Source organism: Ambystoma mexicanum, chromosome 12 (genome assembly GCF_040938575.1).
Source record: "Ambystoma mexicanum isolate Mex_15411 chromosome 12, UKY_AmexF1_1, whole genome shotgun sequence".
In the NCBI taxonomy this organism is placed as follows: domain Eukaryota; kingdom Metazoa; phylum Chordata; class Amphibia; order Caudata; family Ambystomatidae; genus Ambystoma; species Ambystoma mexicanum.
The window spans coordinates 139,723,744-139,740,125 of record NC_090936.1 but is presented as its reverse complement, the minus strand read 5'-3'; the positions used below and the strand labels follow the sequence as shown (position 1 = coordinate 139,740,125).

Sequence of the window (16,382 nt, the reverse complement as noted above, 5' to 3'; positions counted from 1 at the left end):
TTCGGTTTTCTTATTCTCGTACTACTTTTGATAGTACTTTCACTTTCCCTGATATTGTTGAAAGAAGAATAATAAGGCTTAACCTATTATTCAACAGAACAGAGATTGAACAGAAAATACCACATTTCCATCATCCCTTTTGGCTTACCTTTGGCATTGGGGAGGATATATATTTTTAGGGAGGCGAAAGACTTATTGTTCAAATACAGTACTTTGTTGGGTTATATCCTGGGAGTTTATCTTTCCATCTTTAGCAGGAGGTTGACATAGTTTACATTGACAATAAGCCATTCCCTCCTTTAGCCCAGTAGCAAGAGTATCCCTCTCCAAAGAGACCTACTATGTCTCACCCTGTGAAATCACCCCAGCACCATAGGCCTGGTTTCCACCCAGGTGATCCTCCTGCAGTACACCACCCCGAGGATTGGGGCCAGACAGCATCTGCCCTCTCCTGGCCACCTGGGAGGAGACTTTAGGCAGGGGTTTAGTGGAGGATCTGCAGGATTCTCCACAACTGGCTCTTGCTACATTTGTGTTCTTGGTGATCTCAACTTAATTAACTGGGAAGGATTCGTTTCAGGTCCCTCAGTGCTTCTAAGATCACTCTTGAAATAACTGTATTATGCTATGTCAGTCACAATTCGGAAATTAATTCCTGCGACTGTGGTTTTCTTGCGGTTCAGTTCATGCTGCAACATTTTACACTTTGTCTAACACCCACAGCACGCTTGCAGAAATCCAATTCATCCCTTTACATTCCTTTTTGCAAGTATTTTGAAAATTCTTATGTTGTATCTTCATGAATTTATACATTGTATTAAATAGGATTACAAACAATAAAAATAGAGAATATACATTTTACTTTGGCCAATGAGGTGGCACTTATGTGCTTCCTAAAGCTGAAACCATTGCATTGGAGTACTTCTAAGATGGAGATGGCGCACGAGGATGGATACATCGCTTGTGTCTGTTTTAGTGTTTTACCCACCTGTTGACGTCCCATGACCTGCTAAACCATATGGTCATTCCCATCCACTACCTGCCCCAACACATCCTTCTGGAATCTCCTTTGCTCTAGCTCTATAAAGTAGTAACTTCAAACGTTGGCATGCCAGAGGTTTCGAAGCAGTCTCCCGAAAGTTAATGGTTTAGTTGTAGTTGTAAATGTGCTAATGGTATAATAAATCTGGCTTAACCACGTTTGCCTTAAGCCATTTGATTTATATCCATTCCTTGAACCCCCGGCTTTAAAAAAAGCATTGACAAAGCCAACAGTGTTGGCATTGGTATATGTATTAAAGGGGCCTTTGCCAGCCACTGCTATTTCAGCTGAATATTTTCTGGAATACTCACTTGAAGCCAAAGTCCACTTTCTATGTTTAGCGATCTTGTCTCTGATCAATGAAAGCCAATAGCTGACAGTGGAACTGCTGGGGGAAGATGGTAGCAGCCACTAAGCTATTTGCGAATTGGCTGCTGCAAATGCCACCCTTGCTGGTGTGCCGAATGCTTTTTTGGTCAGTCACCCTCCTTGAGCAAAATACACTCTGCACACCAGCGAGGGTGGAATTTGCTGCAGCCAAAAGGCAAATAGCGTATTGGCTTTTGCAGCCTTCCCCCTGCAGCATTTTGCCCACAAAGCATCACCAAAGGAACTCCTTGGAGACTCCATGAGCAAAATGCGTTCTACACACCATTGACGGTGGTGTTTAGGTAACGTACCTCAAGCAGAGGAACGTATGTATACACCACATTGACTGGTGTGCCGAATGTATTTTCATAACTTGCCTCCAAGGGCATACTACTGGAGGCAACTTGCCTCTAGAGTTTTATACTGCTGAAGACATGTTATGGAACTAGCGCAGCATCTTCCGATGGATCGATGGGATGTACATTTTCTGATGGGTTTAATTACTAAATCAATCAGAAAATGTGCATGTATCCATGGGACAATGCTGCATTTTTTCCATAAGGCCTCAAGCAGCCGATTACAATTATTTTGTAGCAAATAACATGGCTGGAACCCCACTTCGTCCCACCCCCATCCCCATAGTGAACTATTTGGATTTAGACGAATACTTGGGCCAACTATTCGGCTGAATAGTAATTTCATTGTTTTGTGCACCTCCTAGGTGTTTTTGGTAGCCTCTTATATTTGCTTCTAATGAAGCAAGGCTCTGTCTTAAAAGCTCATGAACCAACATCTGTGTAAAACAATGTAGATTTTGAAGTTTGGACTTTAAACATTACCCGTGCGTTACGGAATACTATTTTGGCATCCGCCTTAAAGCACTGGGTTTTTGTGGCATTCTGCCTTGCAGGGTCTGCTGCCTGGGACACCTCTATGGTGTACACCACAGCAACATCCTTGCTTTATGTTCTCCTGTATTATTGAAACTCTACTAAATCCGATTAAAAGAAAGCTTGCGACACAGTACTATGATCCTCTCAATTACAGCGGCCGCTCTGTGCCTTTCTCTTACAGGGGTTCTTCCGGCGGACCATTCGATTGAAACTCACGTACGGCAAGTGTGACCGCACCTGTAAAATTTTGAAAAAGAACAGAAACAAGTGCCAATGCTGCCGTTTCCAAAAGTGCCTTGCAGTTGGAATGTCACATGATGGTAAGCGAGCGCATGCGCATCGCATGTCACGTGCTTCTAAGTGACGCGCTAGGGAGCATCTGCATTTTGCAGCTTGCCCTCTTAAAAAGCAGCAAGGGGGTTCAAATGCTGCATTAGGCCAACAAAACACACATGTCCTAAATATGATATCGACCTTAATTAATACAAAAGATAAAAACAATTTCTGTAGCCTCAAAACCATAGTAAATATTTGTTTAATGTTACTGGGATTTATTCTGTGCTTCACCTCCAGGTGCTCTGGCAAATCTGCATGTGGGTGGGGAGGTGTTAGCGTAGTCAGAGAGGGGAAAATACAAGAGGGCTTTTCAGTTATGTAGATGCATGCTATGCAGCCTGGAAGTACACTGAGCTGCGAGTGTTGGTATGTTTCTGTGTGCTCAGTGAGCGTAGAGGAATGTGTGTCCAGAGTGGAGCCACATGTGCCCATCATGCGAAGGCTCATTGGCCAGGGCTGTGGTCGTAAGTTGACTGTAGAGGTATAGTGTTCTGTTGGGAGGGATGGGTGTACATTCCCGTCTGTTGGAACGTAGAATTTGAGCACATTGGTGTGGGGGGTGTTAAATCCTCTCTCTCTCCGTGTGTGCCGGCGGGAGAGTGGAATGGAGTTAGCCCCGCTCGGAAGGCCTGGCCAGGAGAGAGCAAAGAATACACGCACATGTTATTCGTATCCTGCCCGGAACTGCCCTCGCTCGTGGCAGGGCAGGGCCTTTATTTCCTAGCGCCTGATGTCACTGCGTTTGCGGAACGTCAGGCGTACATAACATTCCTCCTTTTTTCCAACAACTTTAACCAAACACGCTATGCATAACTCTGTTTGCTAAGCAGCTGTACTCAACTGCGCACTCTAGTCCAGCACAGATTATTATACTATTCTTTGGTGTCCTTCTACCACTCAGTCTTTGAACCTCACTGGGGCTCTTGGGGCTGCCCTCAAAGCATAGTGCCCTCCTCTTGTGGAAACAGAGAAATTGACATGAGGCCGGGAAGCCCAAATGGAAACACACCAACACAGGTTACAAAGGACCATATAAAGCGCTTTATTTCAAAGTTACAAAGTTACCAAGTCATCAAGGTCAATTGACATGCGAATAGCTATTCGGCCCTCTGACTAACACACGAACCTTCAACGTTAGGTTCGCACTGAAAGTGGGAGAGACCGATCATCGGGATGCTTGGGTTTTTATACATTTAGTACTGCATTGGCCAGCCCTCCTACAAGTTAACCATTTCTGGAACCATGGCTAGGGTTCGTAGCCAGGTCGAACATACAATCTCCATATATTAGATCGGTTCCGCTGATACAGTTACATATTTATACCTAGGTTAAACAGAGGACAGGGTCTTAGTTCATGACCCTAACAAGTAGCCTGCGGACATATTATTCATTCACGTGTGCGGAGGTCACCATGGCCGAAGTCTTACTCGCAATGTCATTCGGCCTCCATTTTGTGATTCGGGGTGACTTCCACACTGCAAGAATACCTAGAAATGGCGGCTAGATCCAAGATGGCAGCTTACACGATACATTAAGGTCAAGACCTTGCCGCGGAACCTATGTTCACAATATTCTTTAGACAGCTTGGCGTAGGCCAACATACATTTAAACAATGCGATTGGGGTCACAATATTATATCGATTTCCACACTCTAGGGGCCGTCCCCGGACCTGTGTCCTGTGGTGGCTCCTCTTCCTTATTTGGAGACGCCTCATCTGTACCACCCAGCAGTTAATCTGATTGATGCCCCAAGGTCGGCTCGGCCTCGGGTTGGTGGTTCTCGTTCTCCAACGGCGGATCTTTTTCCTCCGAGAGCTACTGGTCCCCATCAGTCCACATTTGTCATGCTCTTTAACCATGATGCGTTTCTGGTGATCTGGCGCTGCCATCGTGCTGCCGTTACCATGGTTCCTTGTCGTCGAGTTACAGTCCAGGGAACCAAATCATACCGTGTGTCCAATTTTGTTTTCGAGGGATTTCGCACTACCAACACCTGATCCCTTACTTGGTGTCTAGACTCCTTTGCATGCCTCCTGATGCTCATGTGCTCATTTGCAGTGATCCTCCTTTGGTGGATGCGATTGCTGTTGTAGGTATCTGTGCCCCTGCTTGGGTGGTGTGGAATGAATGAGTTTATCATTGTCCCATACATGATGTCTGCCGGTGGTAACCCTGTGGTGCTGTGGGGTGTCACTCGATAGTTCCTTAGAAATCAGTACAGGTCCACCCTTCAGGGGCCGGAGTGTGCCTGTGATAGTCGGAGCACCTTGTTGAGGGTAGGTATGAACCTCTCTGCATCGCTGCTGGCTTGTGGCCATCTCAGCGTGGTGTGGTGGTACTGGATGTTGAGATCATCTAAGTACTTTTTGATTTCCGCACCTTGGAAGGGCGGCCCATTATCGCTTCTGATGCGTTGCAGCAGGCCATGGGTAGCGAACATCTTTTTGAGGGCTTGGTATTACCATATCTGCAGATGTGGATGATGCAATTTCTACCTCCGAGTATTGAGTGGTCATTGATTGCCACTAGCAAGTACGTGCCCTCCTGTACCACGCAAAAGTCAATGCTGATTGCGTCCCACCTTGAGGATCCCCGCTCTGCCGCCTAAAAGGGTTCAGGGTTTGGTGGTGCACTTGTGATCTGGCACAGGAGGCAGGCCGTTATGAGTTGTTCCACCTTGGTGTCGATGTTTGGGAACCACACTCTGTGTCGGATCCTGGCTTTCGTCTTGACCATACCTTGGTGGCCTTTGTGGGCCAATGCTATGATTCTGTCTTGTAGGCTGTTGGGGATCAAGATCCGTGCCCCTCTCAGGATTAGTCCTTCCTTGGTAACCGACAGGTCTTGTCGTATCGGGAACATGCCTGTGAGGAAATCTCTAGCTTCAGATGTGCGGTTGTGTACATTTCTGAGAAAGGATTTCCACTTGCCTGATATGATGGAGTCTTTGACCAGGTTGCAGCAGGGGTCGGTTTGGGTGGCTTCCACAATGTCCTCAATGCCGACTGCTTTAGGTTTCATCGTGTGGACGACCTGGCAGATGTGCTCCTCAGTTTCCTCTGCCACGTTCACTTCTTTTGGCGTGGCGGCCCTCGGGTGCATGGATAGGAAGTCATCAGGGTTGCTGGTTCCTGGTTGGTACATTAGCTCAAATTCGTACTGTTGTAGGTGTAACAGCCACTTCCCTATCCTGGCCGGGAGGTGCGCAGAGGATCCTGTGAATATAGGGATGAGGGGCTTGTGGTCTGTGTATGCTTTGAACTTCCTTCCATATAAGTAAATGTGAAAATGGCGGCAGCCCCACAGTACTGCGATGGGTTCTATTTCAATATGTGAGTACCGTTGTTCGGTTGGAGTCAGTGCGCGGGACGCATAGGCAATCGGCTTTGTCTCTCCAGTTCGAGCAACGTGAACCAGGATCGCCCCAAGGCCAACGGGGCTGGCGTCAACGTATAGTTCGGTCGACAGTGTGGGGTAGTAGTAGGCCATTGTTGTCTCGGCCGAGAGGGAGGTTTTGATCCGCTCGAACGCCTCCTGGCAGTCGGGGTTCCAGATCCATTTTGTGTTGGATTTTGTGAATTCTCTGAGCGGTTCGGACAATGTTGCCAGGTTGGGGATGAACCTCCCACAGTGTGTCGCCATCCCCAGGAAGCTGTGTACCTCTGTAGGTGTGGATGGGGAGAGGCTTTCTTGATGTCTGCAACCTTTTGCGGGTCGGCTGACACCCCTGCGCTGTTGAAAATGTATCCGAAAAAAGTGATTTCTTCCTTCATGAATTTGCACTTGTCTTGGTGGATGGTCAGTCCTGCGGTCTTTAGCCTGCTGAGCAGCATCTCGAGGTGACACATGTGCTTCGGTCTGTTGTTTCACGACATGGATGAGAATGTCATCGCTGACATAGAGTACTCCAGGGATGCCCTGTATCACCTCTTGGATGGCCTGCTGGAAAACCTTGGCCGCCGAGGAGATACCAAAGCTCAGCCTTTTGTATCGGCGTAGGCCCATATGTGTGGAGAAATGTGTAATATATCTAGAGTCCTGATGCAGCTTTAACTGGTGATATCCAGCATTGAGATCAACCTTGGAGAACACTTTCGATCCCGAGAGGTCTGAGATGATTTCGTCGAGTGTAGGGGTGATGTGCTGTTCCCGCTTAATAGCTGCATTGGGGAGGCGCAGGTCGATGCAGATCCTCTCCTTCCCTGGTTGCTTTGGCTTTTTTGTCACCACCATGAGAGATACCCACGGTGTCGGCCCAGTCACCTCCTCTGATTCCCGCCTTTTCCAGCTCTCGCAGCTCCTTTTCGACTTGGTCCCTCATGTGGAATGGCGTTCTTCTGTACCGCACTGCTCGGGGCTGTACCGATTCGTCTATGTGGAGCTTTATAAGTTTCCCTTTTAGGCTTCCGATACCTTTTGAGGAGGCTGGTGAAATGAAATGATATTTTATTTATATCGCGCTCGTACACCAGTGTTTCAGAGCGCGACCAGGCAGAAAGGGAGGGGAGCAAAGAAAAAACTGAAAACGGCGATCTTACTAGGCCCAGTGACATTTAAGAAAGCTCAAGTGCAAGGGAAACGAAAATGGGGGAGAAGTGCACGGGGCGGGGGGAGTGGAAAGTGCGAAGCAGAGGAGAGGAAACATAAATAAATATTAAATAGAATAAATAATAAATAAGGGCTTTAAACCATGGTAGTGCAGCCAGCAAGTGGCAGGTGAAAGTTAGTGAGAAAGTTATATCTGATAAGTGCAGAAGAAACGTGGGAGGGGGGGCTGTATGGGTACAGGTACAGAACTCTAGTGCAGATGGTGGCCTGGAGGCAGTGCAGGAGGGTGGCAGGGTGAGCAGATACCTGGGCCCGAAAGAACAGAGGGTGGCCAGGTGCACAATGCCATGAGAAGAAACAGATCAACACGGGAGAAGGGGGGCAGAGGCAAAGAGGAAGGTCTTGGTGACATCCATTGGGTCTGTGATGTCACAGATAAAACAGATTAGCCCCAGGTCTTGTGCTAAGTCCCCACTCAGTAGGCATTTGATGCCTGCGTTGACGACCTATACCTTGGATGGTAGCACTTGGTCGCCTCTGCTGAGTGTGGTCCGGAAACTTCTCACGACTGGAAGCGGGATATTTCACCCGTAGGCAAATAGAAGTCTGTCTGTTTTCTTTAGGTCGGGAGGGGGGTGTAGTTTTCGGAACATGATTACCGGCACTATGTTTAATAATGCCCCTGTGTCGATTGTCATTTGTGTCTCCTGTACCTGTATGGCCACTAGGCATTTCACTCTTCTTTGCCTCTTTGCTGACACTGCACCTCTGCGTTAGAGTGCCAAGATTAGGCAGACTTTTCTCCCCTTTCTCAATTGTCAGTTTTCTGCCTCTTTCATCGTAATGCCATCATATCACCTTCTTCGTCGGTGGATGAGTTGGTAATTTCAACGCGGCGGGCGCTGGCCTGTTTCTTCTTTTTCTGGGCTCCTTTGTCTGGTAGTGGCTTGGGGCGTTGCGTTTGCCCTGACGATCTACATACTATCGCATAGTGGTCCTTCCGGCCGCATGCTCCGCACGTGGTACCTTGTGCTGAGCAATTTCATCTTCCATGATGCATGCCTCCACACCATCCACATTCAGTAGGCCCTGGAATCCTTGATTGCCACCGAGGTGAGGTGTGTGTCATTGGGGTCTTCTCTCAGCTGATGGCAGCTAGCGATATGTGCTATCATCACCACAGCCGGCGTAAGCTTGAGCTTCTGCAGTGTGGTGCCCATGTGTGCCGCCCTCACGTGTGGCAGTTCTCGTTGGCGCCCATATTCGAGGATTCTGGCCAGAGATATACCTTTCTCGCTTAACACCATCCTGCATAATTTTTCAGATTGCATGCCATTGATGATTTGGCATCTGATCTCCTTTTCAACGTTGTTGAATTCGCACGAGAGGTCGAGCTTTCTGAGTCTCGTGTCATACGCGTCGAGCGTTTCTTCTTCCGTCTGGATGGCGGTGCAGAAGATGGTCTCGTTGTCCGGATTTAGTTGTGGCATAAAATGGGCTGTGAGAGCGTCTTTTGCCAGTTGGTAGATATCCGAGCCATCTCCTATCACAAGAGAGTTAAAGATTCGTAGGACATCATCACCCACGTCGAGTAAGAGGTGCAACCTCATTTTCCTAGGCGTTGTGATGTCTTTGCAGTCCATTGCCATTTTGAACTTCTGGATCCACAGCAGCCAGCGGGGGCCCACAGAGGTAGGGGCAGTATATGTGTCGAACGGTCCAAACGCCACTGTTGACCCCCCCCTTGCGATCACGTGGGCGGCGTTGCGGGTGATGGCGTCGCCGCAATCCTTGACAGTGTGCCAGGTCTGGGTGTGGATAGGCCTGGCGCCATGTTGCACTGATGTTTGGGCTGTCACAGATGACATGCGTGTGCTGTGAAGCTTCTCACCTTCGTAATCCTGTTGCCAAAAGTGTGCCAATTATGCCCACCGGCACTTCTTTGGTTATGCTTGCAGTGTAGCGTAGCCTGGTCTGGGATGAGACTGGGCCGTCGCCAGGTGTGCATTGGGGTCCGACAGGTGCTGTTTAGCAGGCTTCCGCAGTTGCCGTTGCATGTGCACGGATGAGGCAGCAGGCCAGAAGAAAAGTAAAACAATTTTATTTTTCTTCCGGTGAGGGATGGGCCCCCCACCGTGTTCCCAAAAATGTGCCCTTGTCGAGGGCGAAGAATGCCTGTTCATGCTCACGCACGCGATGCTTTGTTGGTCCGTCCCTCGTCGCCAGTGTGCCGGTGGGAGAGAGGAATGGAGTAGGCCGCGCTCGGGAGCCCTGGCCAGCAGAGAGCAAAGAATATACACACATGCGTTATTTGTATCATGCCCGGAACTGCCCTCGCTCGTGGTGGGGCCTTTATTCCTTGCGCCTGACGTCACCGCGTTCGCGGGACGTCAGGCGTACATAACAGGGGGCAATTTGTGGATTCTGCAGTAGCAGGTTGATGGACACAGACCTTCTTGAGCGCGCATTTTTCCAAAAATAACATGGCATAGCAAGGCATGAAAGGCATAACCAAGCATTAGAAGTTGGAGCAAAGCATAGAAAAGGCTTAATCATACAAAACAACCTGGTACTCTCTGCAATGCACATCTACCAGTGGCTTCTTCAGACAGGTCCCATTTCACTTTCTCACTTCGCCACTCCCCTTCTCCCTCTCTCCCCCTTTCTCAACCTCTCCCCCCCTCTCTATTCCCCTTTCTCTCCCTCTTTCTCTCCCCCTCTCTCTCTCTCCCTCCCTCCCCCCTCTCTCTCTCTCTCTCTCCCTCCCTCCCCCTCTCTCTGTCTCTCCCTCCCTCTCTCTCCCCCCCCTCTCTCTACCGCTCTCTTTCCCTCCCACTCTCCCCACCCAAATGAATACATTTCACTGCACGGCCACCTCACCGAAAATGCACACAAAACAGCTTATTCTGATGTGCAGTAGGATTCAGGCTAAAGAGCCCAACCATTACCACATCTGTGCAGTTGGCTGTTTCATCCAACTACGATTGATTTACAACATGAAGCAGTGAAACGCAGAGGATCTTAGTTGCATCCAGGTTTGCAGTGCGTTTCACCATTGCAGGAGTAATTGCCCCCATTCACCTGTATGGCAGATGAGTACAATGGCAGCCACCATGAAAAATACAGTGGGTGTTGCTGCCCATTTTTCCACGCTTTTATTATTTTTTTTTTTTGGGGCAGTGCCTGCTTTTTGTTTGCACAGGAAAAGTTCGAACTGTACACAAAGTCAAGCTGCTTGGCGTATATGGGACTACTGCTCCCCATGGTCTGATTAAGGATCCCCAGCAAGGTGTTCACTCCAGTTTCGGCCCATAAATGGGGTGCGATCTGTTAGCATCTGTACTGCCTACCTCCCTAGGCGGTTAGCCACGTTAATCTGTACTTGCCCTTATTCCATGTTACTCCCATAGCCTTAGTTCCCAGTTAGTGTATGGCGCAAATATTATGCATGGCATCTCGGAATCTTTGTTGGCAAGATTATGGCTAGTGAAAGATTTCTGTAATCAACAAGGAGCAGCAATAGCGACTGTTCCGCCCTCACTTAAGGAAAGGGCATTTAGACCAATTCCTCACCAAACTGGTTCTTGTGCACCTCACCATAAAGTCTCCTTAGTTCAAGATGACGCTTTTGCTTTTAGCGCGCACTGTATTATTTCTGACTTTGGTGGAAAACGGCTGACATGTTGGGCGGTGCTTGGGCCCAGGCGTGAACTTTTAGTTTGGTCAAAACTACGTGGCTCTTTGTACAAATGCTTTCACGTGTCAAGGTAGTCCTCCCATGGACCTGAAGGAGGGCGGGTTGGATTTGGGGAAATAGCGCTAGAACAATATTGACTACAATATGTAGTGTGTACCTTTCTGCATATCAGCTGCAATACAAATATATGATTTTTGTTTGCTAATATTTTTATCCTCGTCTTCCCTCTAGCAATACGTTTTGGACGAATGCCGAGGTCTGAGAAAGCAAAACTTACAGCAGAAGTTCTCACGTGCGAGCAAGAGCTGGATGATTCGCAGATGATCGATCTGAAAGCCCTTGCCAAGATTATTTATGAAGCCTATCAGAAAAACTTTAATATGAACAAAGTAAGAGCTCGAGCCATCCTCACAGGGAAAGCCAATAACAATCCGGTAGGTATTGGATTTCTTAGTAAATTCAGTAAAGCGATAAGAATGGCAGTAGGAAGGTCAACTATATCATAGCATTGAGGGCCCTTGGTGCATGTGTGATTGCTTGTGGGATTCGAGCACTTTACTGGATGATTTTACTGTGTTATTGTTTCAGGTCTGGTATTGCAAAACGGATTTCATATAATAAAATGCACAACGTTTAATTTTATGAATTAAGATTGTTTACTTACCTGCAAGTCTTGTAGATTTGATATGCCATCCCATAAAAATAATTTGAAAGTCTCATCTAATAGAAATCACAGTGAAAGTGTGTAACGCTCACCTGATTCCCACGGAGGCGCAGGTCTGGCTTCGAGTGCTGATGCTTCTTCAATGGTGAAGCGCAGGATTCTGAAGATGGACAGGAAGGGCCCCTCTACTCTGGCTTCTCTGGCTCGCAGGAATATTCCCCTGTGCGTGAAAAGGGAGTATTACCTACTGACTGAGTTATGCTCAAGCCTCCCACTCTCTTCCAACCCTGCACGATACCCTGCCACGATTCCCCGTGAAGTCTCACCTTAGGGTCAGGAAGGATGAGCTCTCCATCCTGCTTCTGATGCAGGGGCGCGTTGAAACCCAGTTACTTCACTGGATTGAGGATTGATGGGAGTTCAGGTAAGCTTGACTATTCAGGTAAGGCGCTGTAAAAGTTCTGCTGCAAGTTCAAAAGTCCAAGCTTAAAAATAATATTCATTGTCTTGTTGCAGCAAGCGCTAATGCTTATGTCTTTTTCCCCTTAGGGGCCAGGGTTCGGAATGCCGGAGATATGGCGCCGACCCGAAGTGAAACGTGCAGTTACAGTAAATAACAGGTAAGTTCTGGATGAGCGCTCGGGTAATGTCTTTGCATTCGCTATCTTTGTCTTTTTTCCCCATAGGGGCCGGGGTCCGGAAAATGCCTGGAAGCGGCAAGACCCGAAATAAAATGGGAATGACCCAACAGGTAAGTCTTAGAAGGAAACTGAGCTTTTCCAATTCCTTTCCTTCTCTCACCTTGTTCTTGTCTGTTTCTCTCTAGGCTCTGGGAAGTGGCTGAGGATCCGGATGATCGCTGCTGAAGATGGAGGCGTCCAGGATAGGTGAGAGAAATGCAGCGCTGCAGCGATCGTAGCGAAATGCTTTTAAAAATGATGTCTTCCTTTTCAGGATTGTCGGTGTGATGTCTCTGTGGTGCTGATTTAGCAGGTAAGGTCTTTTGTCTCCCTTTGCAGGTGAACCAGGATACTGACAGGCGTGGCTGAGGTCCAAATGCAGGAGCTGACACGGTGAGCGTCCAGCTGCGAGGAGCAGAACAACGCGAAGCGTGAGTTGCTGATCGGGTGTGGTTTAAATAGCTTTGGAAGAAGTTCCAAGTGTGTATCCTACCACCGATCAGGTATGTATCCTTCCCCGACCACACCCGGGTGGAAAGTAGTCCCACAGGTAAAGTAGTTCCATTCAGGCCTCAAGAGGGCCTGGATGTAGCAGCATGGTCTGCATCAGGTAAGTGCACATTAAAACACTTGAACACATGTCCAGCTTTATGAGCCAGGGGTCCAACATGAGCCTGGCGCCTAAGGCGCCAGGACTGCGTCCAAAGGGCCCCAGCTTGGGCCCGCTGGCACTCCCCTGGGGGAAATGATGCCTGCCTCTGGGGTTGCTGGGTCGGACCTGGCTCCTTGGAGGTAGGCATCATGACAAAGTGTTTGTTAGTAAATGTCATTAATTCCTGGTACTCCCGGCACACCTTTTCATTCCTTTTGCTGATTTGAGTCCTGAGCATCTGTGGTCTTGTAAAAATCCAATACAAAGGTTTTTTTTTTTTGCGGTTTTAGCTACTTTGTTCTAGTTTTGCATGGGTGGTTGGTTAATGTGTCGCTAAATTAGTCGCAACATGCAGGGAAAAAAAGATTAACATATTGGGATGGCCTTTTTGAAATATCATAGTGGCATCTTCATTTAATCTACTCCTAATCGTTTATTTAACCTGCTTTCATGTTTACATTTTACTATTTTGCCAAATCTATTACATTACATTTGTACTGCGCCTTATGTTTTTTGATTTCTTATCCATTGTTGCTGTAACTTTTGAACACACTTTTCCTTTGGACACCCTGGACTATTCATAATGTACCATTATTTTCCCATTATTTAAAAAAAAATGTTTTCCAATTTCGAATCTAAACTTCGATTATAACCTTAGTAACCTTAATGCTTATGTTTTGTAGTCAGTTTCCTAAAACGTACAGTGCGTTCAATGGCTGGGTGGTCTTAGAACCTGGGCCTCTTGGTTGCACCCATGAAGCCATGGAAATTAGCTTTCCGTTTTCAAGATCACAATTTAGTTTCAAATTGTTCTAGATGTTATGCTCCATGTTTGTACCAAGATTTCACTGTTTGTTTTCCAACCCTAGTATTTTACAACCCAAACCAGCCTGGCATTCGGTTCGTTTGAATACATTAGTGTTTTTTTCTTTCAAAGAAATCGAATTGGAGGAATTCAGGCTAGCTTTTAAACTGTTGCCGTAGGCTGTCCCTCAGACTCTTTGGTCTGTGGTCCTGGAAGTCCACTAACTCTTATTCACTGGGATTTCAAGTGTCTTTGATTTTTTTCTTGGCTTTGGTGGTTCATGTGTGTAGCTCTTTACTTCTCTCTCCTTTTGGTCTACTTTCTTGTTGATTTTGTAAAGGTGATGATTCTAAAGTGGTCCTTTTACACCTGCTGGGCTTGCTTCAACCACCAGTGCCGAAATGGTCAGACTTTGACACATCTCACTGGGTTTGAACCATGGGATGCTCGTCTTTGTCTCTGCCACGGTTTCTGTCCGCAATAGGTAGTGAGGAATTCCCTCCCCCAGGTTGACTTGGTATCACTCCTCAACCTCCTGCTCCTATCTGATCTTCCTATAGCTTCCTCTGCTTTCCTCCACCATGACCCGCAACAATCAAGTCCTCATCACCTCCCCTCTTAATTCATTTTCCTTTTTTTCCTTTTTGAAGCCCTAGTATGAAGGCCTCCCTGGCTTCCCTTCTTGTGTCCGCTTTTCCCTTTAAGTTTCTCCACTCTCATCTCACGTGTCCTCCTCTTCTTTCTCTCCACCTCCCTGACTTTCTCCTTTCTGCTCTCCTCTCCAGGTTTTGTCACTTTGCGAGCCACTCTGCCTTTGCCTCCCCCCCTTTCCCTTTCCTTGCTCCCCCTAATCTGCTCTCCCTATCTCCTGCCAACATCCACACCCCATTGACTTGAAGCAGTTTATATATGGATGCAGACTTTGAGCATCTGTCAGCTTCAGAGCTAGTGGAGCGGAGCAGGGAGAATGGTCACCAGACTTCCGCGTCACCTAACAGCTTTGTGAACTGAACCCTTCAGAGGGTTGTTCACCATCTTGGATTCCACATTCTCTCTGCACGCGTTGCTGTTGGTCATTACATCTGCTTTCTACAGCTAAAGGTTTTCTAAATTGTGCTATTGGGACATATGGTAGGTGGCCAGTCCCAGGGGAAGGGGCGGATGACAGCAAGAGCGTCACAGGTTAGAACAGGGCTAAGGAGTCTGGGGTCCCTCCCTTATCCACCTATGAGTCCTACAATATGTCAGGAGTGGTGGCGTTCATCCACATGGTGTCCCCAGCCTCATCCCAAATCCCAAATATTGGGATTATCACAGGCCCTCAGTGTCCATCAACTCTAGTCCCCATCATGTCTCTGGAAAATCCCTTCCATACGCACCCTGTGCTGATGCTGCCTACAAGGGGGTTGGAGATGCCATTGCCATTTTAGTGTTCACTTCTATTAGAGTCCCAGAACAAAATCTTAACCGTACCATTAGTCTCGGGACAATTCAAAGTGTTGGCATTTTGCAGTGCTTAATAAAGGAATCCCCATTAAGCGCCATCTTGATTTCCTTTGGTCTGCCACCAGTGTAGAACATTTGTCTCTTGGTTATGCCTACTTAAATTCTAACTTTTCTGTTCCAATGATTAAGAGTAATCCATGCCTTGTGATTCTGGCAATACTTCAGTTCTCTGACAGTCCTATTTGATTTCACAGCCAAAGTTATTTTTTGTATTCCTTCCCATCCCATGTTTTTGTTTAAATAAAAAATGTTAATAGTTTCCAGAGGACAATGTATCCTCTTAACGGACATGAGAATACAAGCTGTCACTTATTTGCCCAAAGAGCAGGGCAGAGCAACATCTGAAAGGCAAAGATTCCCAATTTGACCCATAGAACCTCAGGCTTTCGAGTAACAGAGAAATAGAAGGGGAACATCGTATGACCGCCTTCACTCAGATAAAGAGACAAACTTGTGGCCAACCTTTTTGCACTTCATGGTCTAATTGAAGCCGAGAAGAATCAAATGTAGAGGTAAAGCCTCAGGAAATCCCTTGTAGGTAATTACCTTTTTTACAATACTCTTACTATGTTCGCAAAATAACTAAAATATCAGTTGCCCCCACAACTTAACTGCTTTTTAAGGAAACCTTCACTGCCATATGTGCAAGATCATACTGCCAGTTCTCTTGACACCAGAAGGTTCTCCTTCCCATACCTCCTCATATGTCCCCCAAAGGGATGGGTTCCAATCTGTTTTAAAACAAATGCTTGCAGTTACATTGATATTCTCATGCGCCCATGTTTTCAGAGAAAAAGAAGACAAATTACCCCTTTCCTCTCTGAAAAACGTGGGCGCATGAGAATATATCAATGTAACTGCAAGAATTTGTTTTGAAGCTAAACTGAGTAGAGGAGCCAGAAACTCTGTTGTTACTATCCCATGCGACCCTGAAAAGATAACCATCAAATATATATAAGGGCGCTGAGGTCCAACTTTAGGAAACCGCCCCCCCCCCCAAAGGTTCCTCAGAAAATCCAATCTGTTTTAGCTTGCCACTGAAATTGTCTTTGTTTACCTTGAGCCGTTGGTCAAAAACAGTTCATTGTAAAATCAGTTCACTAGATGTTAAGTGGGGACCACTGTGCTAGTAATTTGTGCTGCAGGCCCAGGCATGTGTGGTAGGAACAGAATTCTACAGAATCTGCACA

General features: G+C 47.1%; 1 protein-coding gene across 4 annotated transcripts in view; it reads left to right on the top strand.

Annotated features, from left to right (window-relative positions):
• The window catches only part of PPARA (peroxisome proliferator activated receptor alpha), a 491,326-nt gene that overhangs the window by 374,852 nt on the left and 100,092 nt on the right, over positions 1-16,382 (top strand). For all 4 annotated transcript variants that reach the window (XM_069628182.1, XM_069628181.1, XM_069628184.1 and 1 more), the window contains 2 exons: positions 2,486-2,624; positions 11,117-11,319. In XM_069628182.1, coding sequence (XP_069484283.1) covers positions 2,486-2,624; positions 11,117-11,319 — 342 coding nt within the window. The remainder of the gene's footprint in view (positions 1-2,485; positions 2,625-11,116; positions 11,320-16,382) is intronic.